The following is a 13127-nucleotide window of genomic DNA, read 5'->3' on the forward strand; positions in this document are numbered from 1 at the left end:
TGCCATCCACAGCAGCCATGCATCTCTTAATCCCTGGGTCGTGGGTTTGAACCCCACGTTGGCCGAAAGGTTCCTGCATTGCAGGGGGTTGGACTAGATGACCCTTGTGGTACCTTCCCATTCTGTGATCTCTCTTAAGAGTTGACCCTTGTCCTAGCCTTTCGATCAGGAACCTTGGATATCTTCTTCCCTCGCCATTTCACCCACCACCGGCCAACATCTGTTGTGGTCCAGCACATTCCCAGAAGCAGTTTGGCTTGCATTCTCATTCTGTGCATGCACCGTACATTTAAAGCGCATGGCTTTCCCCGCGGGATCCTGGCAACTATCATTTCCCCCTTGCAGAGCTGAAATTCCCTTTCTTGGGCAGAAGTCACACGCTTTAAACGTTTGGTCCACACGCAGCCTCAGTCTGCATTCTCTCTGCTGCTAGCCTCTGTTCCCAGGCACATTCTCACATAGTATTTGCTCCTCCCACCTTGTCCCTGCTTGCTGCCAAACCATTTTTGCATGAAATCGACGACCCACCTTCTGAGTATTTTAGCTGTACCGCTCAACTCATCATGAAAAGGCTGGTGAGCAGAATCTGAGAAAAATCAGTTACAGATAGGTAGCCGTGTTGGTCTGCCATAGTCAAAACAAAAAAAATTCCTTCCAGTAGCACCTTAAAGACCAACTGAGTTAGTTCTTGGTATGAGCTTTCGTGTGCATGCACACTTCTTCAGGTATCTGAAGAAGTGTGCATGCACACGAAAGCTCATACCAAGAACTAACTTAGTTGGTCTTTAAGGTGCTACTGGAAGGAATTTTTTTTGTTTTGAGAAAAATCAGGCAGTCTTTACAAGAGAGGCTGCAGCTCAGGAAATTAAGAAGGACAAGTGGGGCCTTCAACAAAAGGCTGCAGCATGAAGTGTCCCTGTTCAGGATACTCCATTCCACCCCCCCTTTTGCCCAGTCGTCCCTTTCCTTCCTCTCCCAGCAGCCCTTCAACATTCTGTGCCCACTGTGTTTTGTTCCCTTGGGCTGGCAATGACCTGTCCTTACAGTCTTCATTTGGTTTCCATTTGATTCAAATGGTTTCATCTTCAAGAACTGGGTTCACACATGGTGCTAGTAAGTCACGCAGTGGACGATGATGATGATTTAAATGTGTTTATATCCTGGCTTTCTCCCAAGTTGAGATTCAAGGCGGCTTGCAGCATCTAAAAACATCATTGTAGAGTACAACATAATAAACACGAACTAGATAAAAGCAATAGTTAAAACACATTTGAAAACTGGCCTTAAAATCCAGCCTGACCTGAAAGCAGCCCAGCGATCAGCATCACCTGCACCTAAGTTTTCAAAGACCTGTTTGAACAGGAGGGTCTTAGGCTGCCAGCAGAAAGATAACTGAGAGGGAGCCAGTCTAACTTCTCATGGGAGAGAATATGGGACTGCTTATTCTGCAGCCTGCCACTCCAGCGTTCCACTCCAGGTTTAGTGGATTAGAGATTATGAGCCATACGGTTCTAACACCAGGATGTTTCATGGCTACTCTTAAATGGGAGGTGTAGCCTCCCGGTGTGAGAACATACGAACACAAGGCTTGTGCTCTTTTAGTTCAAGCTAGAGTTCAGCCAAGTCCCACATTCTGTCCTAAGTTGAATGGAAACCTAGAAAGCTTGCTTTCCCCCTTCTAGATCTGACATCGTGTTCTACTTCTTTTTAATTTATTTATTTGGTTTTTTCAAATTAAAAATTTACAGAGATATATCAAACATAAATCATAAAAACAAGATTTCAAGGAATCTCCTGGACTTCCATCCTCCCCTTTGCGGGTCCTATTAGTAATCATTTCCTCTCGGATCTTTTATGATGATCCAAATCTTTTATATCTCCATTGTATCCAAAATTCAACCTCAGACTACAAGTGATATTCCAGTCCTACTAACAATTTTAACTGTTTACAATGGTCTTTAAGATAAGTTACAATTTTTTCCCATTACTTGTTATAATTTTGGTCTTCCTGATTTCTGACTCTTCCGGAAGAAGTCTACTTCTAACCCCACAAATGAGCACTCCACCTAGTCAGGTAGAAACTCTTGTGACGCCTCAGGTGCTTCTTGAACCTCAAGGTCACGTGGCCTTCAAAAGACTGGGATACCTTAGGAGCAGAGGACAGAGGTTACTTCTCCAAGGCAAACTTTTCATACAGCCAGGCAGAGGGCCTCCCAAGCAGTGGTGCCCACCCTTTGGACATAGCTGTCAACGTTTCCCTTTTCTAAAGGGAAATTCCCTTATTCCGAATAGGATTCCTCGCAAGAAAAGGGAAAAGTTGACAGCTATGCCTTTGGAACACCCTCCCATCGGATGTCAAGGAGATAAGTACCGTATTTTTCGCCCTATAGGACGCACCGGCCCATAGGACGCACCTAGTTTTTTGGGGGGGAAATAAAGGGGAATTATTTTTCCCCCAGGCGTGCGGCTGGGGAAGCACCCAGGCTTCAGCGAAAGCCTGCATTCGCCCCATAGGACGCACACACATTTCCCCTTCATTTTTGGAGGGGGGGAAATGCGTCCTATAGGGCGAAAAATACGGTAACTATACAATCTTTAAAAGACATCTGAAGGTAACCCTGTATAGGGAAGCTTTTTAATGTTTTATCATGTTTTTATATATGTTGGAAGCCGCCCAGAGTGGCTGAGGCAACCCAAGCAGATGGGCAGGGTAGAAATATATTATTATTATTATTATTATTATTATTATTATTATTATTATTATCATCTCAAAAAGCACTTCCTAGTGCTGCATGCATACATTTAGAAAAGCCAAAGCATTACCGAAACCCTCAGAGGAATCTGAAGCAATGGCAAAAGTGAAAAAGAAACATCAGCAAGACCAGGGCCTTCCCTACCACTAGGCAGGCTAAGGCAGCTGCCTCATGGTGTCACACGTCGTGGGGCAGAGCAGCAGCGGTGAGGTGCTAGAGATGGCATAGCCTGCCATGCGCCCCAAGAGACCCTCCTGCCCCACCAACAGTGCTGAAGCACATCGACACCATACATTTAAAATGCATGGCTCCCCCAGAGAATTCTGGGAACTGGAGTTGTTCTCCCCGGCATCCTTAAAACTACAGCTCCCAGAATTCTTTGGGGGAAGCCAAGCTCTTTAAATCGATTGTGCAGATGTGGCCTATGTCCATAAGGAACTCAACGACCTGTGAGTGAGTCAAGCGGGCAGTTCTAGCTGAAACATGTGGCATTATCTTCTATTCAGGAAGATTATTGCGTGGCGAGACCCCTCCCCCCAAGTGAAATGAAGACACTGGACACATTATTTAAGGTCAATGGGCATAAAAAGGCCACAACTTTATTGATTACAGGAATTGGAAGGTATTGGCCTTAGGCATTGGTTCCTATCGACTACCTGGCATGGGGACCGGGAAGGGTTATTCACCAGCTGTGGGAGTCCTGTTGAAGTACGCCAACTAGGATCCCACGGGTGTCACCGCTCGTGGGCGTGCCGGAAGCCCTCACCTCCCTAGGTTTCGGACAGGGCAACGCCCCCCGGAGTCCTCTACCGGACTACACTTTTCATTGGGGGAAGGTGATGGCGCTTCCTCCCCCCCCTTCCTTTGCATAACAATTAACCCCCGCCAATGCCTAACCGCCAATACCGAAGAAGTTGTGACGTTTGCTACGAGGTAGGCGAAAAAAACAAAAGGCTGGAAGTGCGCCAAGTTGCAAAAATTCCTACCAGACCCCTTGCGGCGACCAACCATAGTCCGGGCAGCTGGAACGGGGCAAAGAGGGTGGTCCCCGGGCATGCCAGCCTTAAATGGGCTAGGCCACGCCTCCCCTGCCCGCCCGGGGATTCCCTCTTCTCGCGGGGGCTGGTTTTAGTGTGTGGGAGAGGGTGGCCTGCAACCCCCCCTCCTCTCGAGCTCGGAAGGGGCTTTAAAGGCACATCAAGGTTTGGGTTTTCTTTGTAAGCCCCAAATCTATGCCCCTTCCCCCACTGCTTTTTTAATAAACTTTTTTAAAAACCCTTTTTTTCTTTGCTTGCTCGGTAGATGAGCTGACTGCAAAGTGCCAACAAGGCCCCAGGCAGCCTCCATCTTCATTTGCCCACAGGCACTGCACACATTTATGTGTTGTGGTCCTGTGCCCTTCCAGGTCCTTCTACGTACCTTGCAATGCCCCTGCTTGCTTGCACAGTGGAAGTTTGCTTATTCCAAGGTAACAACCCCTTGGATGTTTTTGCTGTTCAGGCTTTTAGCTCACCTTCTTCCCGTCAGTCATGCAATGTGAATGCAGTAGGATTTGCAATGGCCGGAATTTATTTTTTAAGTTATCAGAGCTGTTTACAACAATTATACATAAAACCCTGCAATAAATGCCATTTAAAAAAAAATTAAAACTGCAAAACAGCTGTTCTGGAAAGATGAATTCTTCGTCGCCTGCATAGGACTGATGGAATTGAAAAGTTTTCAGCTGTTTTCTACTGAAAGTAGAAACAGAAGGTGCCTGCTGAACCGCTCTTGGCAGAGCATTATTCCACAAGACTCGTCCAAGGACACTGAAGGACACTTTCAAATGAGCCTTACCTGCCTGGAAGATGACCAACGATGCTCCTGCAGGTGATCTCAGTGATGGAGCTGGGATACAACAGTTCAGGCGGCCTTTGAGGTTCCCTAGACCTGAGCTGTTCAGGGCTTTGTAGATTGATACGAGAACCTTGAACCTGGCTCTGCAGCAGCATTTGAGATTGCTTACATGCATTGCAGAATCCTCTGCTGCGCAAATGATGGTCAGGCACCAATGAAACTCACCTTAAGCCCGGTAGGAGAACAGTATGTGATCTTAACCTCCGATTCTCATAACCAAGAGCTCTGTGCATGCACAGATTTGACGGAGACAGAATTTATTTCAATAGGGAGGTTTATGCATAGAGGCTGGGCTGAATGTTCATTATCTGTCACCACTAGGCCGCAAGGTGAAGTGACCTGTGGGGGGATAGATGAAGGCAGGAACTGGGATCTGAATGATACATTGAGATGGCTGGTTGGGCACCAATTGAAGAAGAGTTTGGATTTGATATCCCGCCTTTCACTCCCTTTTAAGGAGTCTCAAAGCGGCTAACATTCTCCTTTCCCTTCCTCCCCCACAACAAACACTCTGTGAGGTGAGTGGGGCTGAGAGACTTCAAAGAAGTGTGACTGGCCCAAGGTCACCCAGCAGCTGCATGTGGAGGAGCGGGGAATCGAACCCGGTCCACCAGATTACGAGACTACCGCTCTTAACCACTACACCACACTGGCTCTCCAGTGTGGTCTGCATTCCAGGTTGCAAAATGTATTATTGGGCTGTGTTGCTTCAGTTCTGGCTGGCATCATTTGCTTGTCCCCCCCCCCCCCCATGTCTGGGCCTGTTTCTCAGTTACCGTTTCCCACCTTCTGATTCTCTGCAGGGACCCATGTAAATTTTGATTCTGAGTGTGTATGACATCATTGTGCCGCTTGATCAGCAAAAAACAACAACATATATTGCATCATTCATAGAATTGTAGAGTTGTAAGGGATCCTGAGGATCATCGAGTCCAACCCTCTGCAATGCAGGAGTAGGCAGCTGCCCCATACAGGGATTGAGCCTGCACCCTTGGCATGACCAGCACCATGCTCTAACCCAGGCATAGGCAAACTCGGCCCTCCAGATGTTTTGGGACTACAACACCCATCATCCTCAGCCAACAGGACCAGTGGTCAGGGATGATGGGAATTGTAGTCCCAAAACATCTGGAGGGCTGAGTTTGCCTGTGCCTGCTCTAACCAACTGAGCTATCCAAATCAAAACAAACTGCAGCAACGGCAAGGGAGGAGGGTAATGGTTGTGAGAAGGAGCCCCCAGACAAGGAAAGGGGGTCACAGTGATGCAACACATATAAAATTGTGGCATTAGTGTTGGGATAAGTGTTGCTGTCATTCATATGGGGGCTAACCACCTATGATAGGCTAGTAAAGGACCCCTGACCATTAGGTCCAGTCGTGACCGACTCTGGGGTTGCGGCGCTCATCTCGCTTTACTGGCCAAGGGAGCCGGCGTACAGCTTCCGGGTCATGTGGCCAGCATGACTAAGCCGCTTCTGGCGGACCAGAGCAGGAAACGCCGTTTACTTTCCCACCGAAGCAGTACCTATTTATCTACTTGCACTTTGAGGTGCTTTCGAACTGCTAGGTTGGCAGGAGCTGGGACGGAGCAATGGGAGCTCACCCTGTCGTGGGGATTCGAACTGCTGACCTTCTGATTGGCAAGTCCTAGGCTCTGTGGTTTAACCCACAGTGCCACCCATGTCCCTCTTACGACAGGCTAGGGCTGCATAATAAAATGTACTTTCTGTGCCACAGGAGCAGGGTGAGAAGCAGCACTCCCTCTTGAGAGAATATAGAAATGTGTGTGTGATTGGGGTGGGAAGAACTATCTGGGGGCACAACTAACAAGCTCCACCTTCGCGCAAGCACCAGGGAAGGATGTGGCCTAAGGATGACCTCCCTGCCAAAACGGAAGTCGCTAACTAAAGCTACCTTTGCGAAAACAGTCATGACGCTAGATCTCATGGGGTCCTCTTTTTTCCCTTTCTTTTTCTTCCCCTCGCCTGCTGACCGCAGAGATGCTCCAGTTGTCAGCAAGTAGGAGCAACCATTGGCTGCTGCCATAAGGGGTGTGCCCAAACCTTTCACTACATATGTGCCATTGATACAGGTAAGATTCCCACTATGGGCAAGAGATTTTGCATCACGTGTCAGGTCCTGGGGCAGGGGAAGATGGAAGTACCTTTTGTCTACTATAGAACACTCGCAGCTAAGGAAACTTCTTCATTTAAAAAAATACAGACGTACCTTGGAAGTCTAACGGAATCCATTCTGGAAGTCCGCTCAACTTCCAAAATGTTCGTCTTCCAAGGTGCGCCTTCCAAGTGGCTGGAGCGTCCTGCAGCCAATCAGAAGCTGTGGAAGTCGCACCGGACATTCGGTTTCTGAAAATCATTCAAATGCCTGAACAATCACTTCTGGTTTTCAATCGTTTGGGAGCCGAAACAGTTGAGTTTACAGGCGTTTGGCTTCCGAGGTTCCATTGTACCTGACACACACACACCTTTTTTCAGTGCAAACAGCAACTTGAAGAGGAGGAAATTCAGGAAAATACAGTCAACCCCACACCACAAATCCTATTCGTGTGTGTGTGTGTGTGTGTGTGTGTGTGTGTGTGTGTGTGTGTATAAAATATGCTGGAGAAATCCTGACCTCAGACCTCCAAAATCATGTGTCAACATCTGAACCTGCAACATGTGTTGCATTTTTTTTTTTTAAAGGCCAACTTTGCCTCTTGCTCTCCTTGATCTGGTTTGGTTGAGTCTATCTCAACTATAAATGAGCCTTGCAGGTGTGGCTGCAGCAAACAAACTTCTCAATTAACTACGGTTTCCCACTGCACCCAAATCAAGAAACTCCAGTTATTGGCTTTGGAACAAGTCCCAGGATATTACGGCATCTTCAAAGCACAGATTCACATCTTGGCTTGTTCCAAAGCCATTAACCATCGTTTCCTGTTTCAAACAAAATGGGGGGGAGGGGTCTGTAGTTCAGGTATAGCTAATGTGGAGCCCTCCAGATACTGCTGGACTACAACTCCCATCATCCCTGACCATTGGGCAGGCTGGCTGGGATTGATGGGAACTAAATTATTATTATAACCACCACAACATCTTGAAGGCAGCATGTTAGTGACTCCTGCTATAGTTAATGGAAGAATTCCCCGCGCGTTTCTTGACTTGCACAAATGGGTGGCAGGGATTGCATACACCCACAATGCTAATTCACATCTGGGCATACTATACCAAGATATGGTTATCTGAATTCTCTCTCTTTTCTTAAAAAAAGACAACAATCCCTTTTTTTAAAAAAAGAAAACTGACATTGAAAATTGGAGTGGTGCCCTGGTGCGATCTGTCGCAGTTCCCCAGATGTTGCTCCCAAACCAGCTGTTGAGTCACTGCTGTTCTGCAGGATGCAGGATGTCATCTATCCTCCCACGGAGGACCTTAAGGTCCATAAATAGCAACACCCTAGAGGTCCCGGGCCCTAAGGAAGTTAGATTAGCCTCAACCAGAGCCAGGGCCTTTTCAACCCTGGCTCCAGCCTGGTGGAACGCTCTGCCTCATGAGACCAGGGCCCTGCAGGATCTGATTTCTTTCCACAGGGCCTGTAAGACAGAGTTGTTCCGCCTGGCCTTTGGCTTGGAATCAATATGATTCCTTCCCCTTTTTTTCTTTTTTCCTTTCTCCTTCCGTGATGGAACTCCTATTTGGGGACTTCCTGGCTTTTTTCTGGCCCATGTAGGACCAGTCTGGATAGTTAGCCTTGGCGAAGACTTGACATTTTCATCCCCCAAAAAGTTCTTGATTGAGTTTCCACTGAAATGAGGCTGCATTTTAATGTTTCGATGTTGTATTTTAATCTTGTTTTTTAAGTTGTATTTCAATCAATTGTTTTATTTTGGGTGTTAGTTGCCCTGAACACGGTCTTGGCTGGGGAGAGCAGGGTATAAATAAAAATATATATATTATTATCTGCCCCTGGCTACCACTCTTAGTTTGCCAAGGGAGAGAATGCAGCCATTGACCATCACAATAGAAAGATGGCTGAAACCCACTGAGAGTTCGGTAACAAAACGGATTGGAGCGGGGAGAAATTGCAACCCCGGCCCCACCCTTTTTGCTTGAAGGGGCCTGGTTTTGAGGGTTGCAAAGCATGCTTTTAAGAGTTGTGCATGGGAGGCCACGTTAGCAGAGAGGGTTGGGAGGGAAGGTAAAACAGGGAAAGAAACACTGGCCCCTAATGGATGCGATGAGCTTTGAGTGCAAGACAGGGATCCCCATTCACTGCTGCTCCTCTGCTCTGTTTGCAGGTTGTTTGTTAAATGAAGAGACCTTCTTGCTGAACTGCCCTAGACATAAGGTAGGTGAGCGGACCTTCAGGAACAAGGGGAAATCTCTGGGGGTTTGTTGCTCTCTGCACTCTCTCCTGGCTGTGGCCATCAGGAGCTGCCTTGCACAAAATCAGACCAGTGTAAGTTGACAAAACTGTGGGTGGTCAACTGGCTGGCAGAGGCACTCCAGCAACGATGCCTTCTCAATTCCAAGCTTTTTAGAAACAGATACACCCGGAATTTGAATCTGAAGTTTTCTGTGTGCAAATCAGATTCTCTGTCCCTGTTCTGTGGCCCAGGGGGTGAGTTTCTAAGCTTGAGATTCTGCACAAAGTTGTACTAGATGCAGAAATCAACAACCTCTTAGGTGCTCAGATTGCTTACCTTTCTTCTCCCCTGCCCTTCCTTTAAAAAAGAAAAAAGCAAGTTTCTAGTCCTTAAATTTGCAAAGATTGCCTTGGGGAAACTCTGTAGGCATTGCTAGTTGAAATCCCAGAAGTCAGGGACAAGGTTGAGCAGAATTTCCATGATGTAATTTCTCTGTTCAAATTCACATTCCTATACAAGTCTACACAGTAGTAAGTTCCATTGAGTAGCGCATTGAATAGCTCAGTGATAAAGCTGCTGTTTTAATATGCAGAAGATCTCAGGTTCAGCATTTCCAGGTATGGCTGGGAGAGATCCCTGTCTGAAATCCTGGAGACCTGCTGCCAGTCAGAGTCTGCGTAGTGTCAGGATGGGGTAGAAAAAAAGATTCAGTTTATCTTTTAAAGGTGAAACTACTTTTTGGACTACCCAAACAATACACACAAACCGAACCAAGACAGAGCTGCCTTTGGAATTCACGCCTCTCCAAATTTTGCATTGTGGTTCTCCAGCCAAGTAACATGTACAAAATATGAACATAGTAACATAGTAAGGAAAAGTGTGCATATAAATGCTCACGAAAAAACTTACAAAAATACATTATAGTAGGAGAAATTGCCCACTAATGTGTACACTAGGGGAAAACTGCCTACGAAAATATATGTTTTGTTTATGACATTGCCTTGCAAGACTGTGAGTTATTTCTCAGTTTTTATTATTATTCATTAAATTTGTATACTGCCCTCCATCTGTAGATCTCAGGGAGGTTCACAACACAGAAATAGAAGATTGAAAAACACACAAAATACTTTAAAAAAAAAACCCACAACCCAATAACACCCCCACCCCCATTTTTGTGTGTGTAAACTTGGGAAAATCTCAATTTTTAAAAAAAAATGTGTTAGGAGTAATTCACACTTAAACCCTGGTGACTTTTCATGAAGACTGGTTTTTTTTTAATTTTTTTAAAAAATGGAAAACTGGTGTGGAAATGTGCAGAACTGAACATAAGAATGGGAAAATGAGAAACTGAAGTTTGCCCATCTCTAGTGTAGATGGTGCCTGTTCCAAATGCCCCTTCCTCCCAGGAACACAGGGAATAAGTTTGCAGCGTTTTACTTTCCTCTGCACAGAAAGGGTTACGTTGGCAGAGGATTCTGATATGTCTCTCTCTGGGTGCTTTATATGCACGGACACACATGCTGGCAGCAGGGGCCGTGCTGCTATCTTCCCTATCCAGGCAATTGGAGCTGCCACCTGGCCAGAGCTGGCAGCGGCACCTGGCATCTCCTGGCAGCAGCCAGGATCCCAGCACCCTGGCAGGTCCCATGGCTGATGCCTGCCCTGGGTTTCCCTTAATTTATTCTATTTTCCCCCCCTGGCTAATCACTCCAAACAGCCCCAGGCAGTCTGGCTACCCATTTAATTCCCTACAGTGCCTCCAACCTAAAACTGCTCTGGGGTATTGTGATAAATTAAACAGCTGGCGAACCACTAGGTTCAGCTTCCTGGAGCACAGCCACTGCCCCTAGGTGAGCCTTCCAGAGCCCCCGAAGGAAGGGGTGCACCATATGACACATCGCCCAGGGCCTTCTCAAACCCTCCGCGTGACCCGCAAAGATCAGGCTGGCTTGACCACAATTTCATCCTCCTGCCTGGCTGCCAGAACAGAAGGATGTAAAAATGTCTGTGCCCGGGCGGTGTGGGTTTGCATGTTAACATTTGCATTTGTTTTTCCACTCTCCCTAAGATTTTGGTGGGGTTTTTTAAAGTTGGAAGAGGGGAGCACTTTGCATGTGCTCAAAGCGCTTCTATCCTTGAAACTGATGTGTTTTGGAAACTGCTTCCTTTCGGGAAAGGAGGCACTGTGCAGCGTCTCTGCCCCTAGACGCTTTAAAATAAACACAACACACTCTGCCTTGTTCTGCTCAGGACAAAGAAAATGCGAGCGGTTCTTCAGCATTAGGACAAAGGTCCTTCTAACTGCAGTTTCCAGGAGTGCTGAACGAGAAGCCTCTGGGAAGCCCTCAAGCAGAGAATGGAAGTAGTATCTTCCCACTGTTGAAGCCTAGAAACTGGTTTTCAGGGATATGCTTCTGACTATGAGGGCTCTGTATTAGCAACATGACTAAGGCTGCATACGCACGCTATCTTTAAAGCACCTTCAAAGCACATTTTTGCACCTCTAAAGAATTCTGTAGTTTGAGGTTGATGGGAATTCTGTGTGAGGGGGAAACTACAGCACCCAGAATTCCTTGAGGGAAATAATGTGCTCTAAAGGTGCATTGTGTATGCAGATTGATAAATCTGTCCCAATTTTTTTTTCAATCTCCTCCTCCACAAATTTGTCTAATCCCCTTTCTAAACCTGTCTAAGCCAGTCCACATCCTGTTATGGCAAACGCCGTGACTTAATCATGCCTCGCGGAAAGACCTCCTTTCTTTCATCCTCCCTGAATCTACTTCCCATCAACTTCGCTCGGTGATTCAGAGTTCTAGTGTTAGGGTTGCGGGGTGGAGGGAACTCTGCGCGTGTTCAAACCCTGCTCTCTCAGTCCGAGCAGCCAGAAACTACTTTGGGCAAAACAAGTAGCAGCAACGCTCTGGGCCAAGGGGAGCTCAGGCACCTTTCAGCTCCAAAGGCTGCCTTCCTCCTTGGCTTGAGGCTGCCTGCCTGCCTGCCATCAGGATTAGGCCTCCGTGGCGCTAAGGCCAGCACCCAGAAGTCTTTGGGTGGCTGTTACCCACATCACAGCAAGCTCCCCAAACACGCCTGTCTGCCTCTCAGGAGCGGGTTTGCATGCCCGACGCCAGCGGCGTTTGCAGTATTCCTCTCGGCTGCTTGTGTTTGCAAGCAACACCCTCTCTCGCCTCCCATCCCTGTTGGGATGGGGAGCAAACTGGCCACGGCTGTGAGGAGGCGGACGCCATTCCTTCACACCGCTTACTGCAGTTCCTGCCACGTCCTATTCCTCCTCCTCCTCCTCCTTCCCCACCGTCAAGGAAACAGGAGACAGCCTTTTGGAGCAAAGGCCTTTTGTCTTGCCTTAGTAACCGCTGACCAGGCCTCTGACATAATTTAATCACCATGGCGAGGGCTTCCTGCCTTCTCCCCCTTCCTCCTTCCCACCCTCTCAATACCACGCCAAGGGTTGCACCTGGTTATCTGCAATTTGAAGCAGACGGTGCTGTGGGAGAAGGAGGAGAGAGAGAGACCCAGATGAGGATCTGGGGAGGCAGGCTGGCAGGCATTCCTAAGACAGAAAATCGAGAGGCTGAGGGGTGTCTCTCCCTTGCCAGCTCAAGCAGGAAAGAAGTCCAGCAGCCGACCAGCATAGGCCTCACCTTGACTCCCACCCCACGGCAGCCATTATGAGCCTGATCTGTTTGCAAGAGGCGGGGATCTCCCTACACACACACACACACACACACATACACTCCCCTCTGCAAATCTGACAAAAGCTACAGTCCACCTGGAATTCTGCCGATTTCTACAAAGGCATGGGCCTCTAAGCTTTTTTTTTTTTTTTCAAAAAATACTTTTAAAACAAGGAGAATAAGAATGTCCTTCTTCCTTTGTTTTCCCTTCCCCGTGAATGTGCGAACCCATTCATTTGGAGAAGGGGCTTAATGAAATCTGCAATCCCCTCTGCCAATTCCTTGCCCCGTTTTAACCAAGCCAACACACACACACCCCAAAAAACTTTTTAAAAAGTAGTTGAAAGTAAGGGCGGTGGCACCCACAGCACCCCTCTCCACATTGTTATTCAAGCATGGAGTCAGACTATTCTGTCT

General features: G+C 47.3%; 1 protein-coding gene across 2 annotated transcripts in view; it reads left to right on the forward strand.

Moving 5' to 3' along the window:
• RAI1 (retinoic acid induced 1) overlaps positions 1–13127 on the forward strand; it is a 214109-nt gene that overhangs the window by 197796 nt on the left and 3186 nt on the right. For both annotated transcript variants that reach the window (XM_081889058.1, XM_081889059.1), the window contains 2 exons: positions 6648–6741; positions 8947–8996. In XM_081889058.1, coding sequence (XP_081745184.1) covers positions 6648–6741; positions 8947–8996 — 144 coding nt within the window. The remainder of the gene's footprint in view (positions 1–6647; positions 6742–8946; positions 8997–13127) is intronic.

Source organism: Podarcis melisellensis (assembly GCF_964234715.1).
Source record: "Podarcis melisellensis genome assembly, chromosome: 14".
Taxonomy (NCBI): Eukaryota; Metazoa; Chordata; class Lepidosauria; order Squamata; family Lacertidae; genus Podarcis; species Podarcis melisellensis.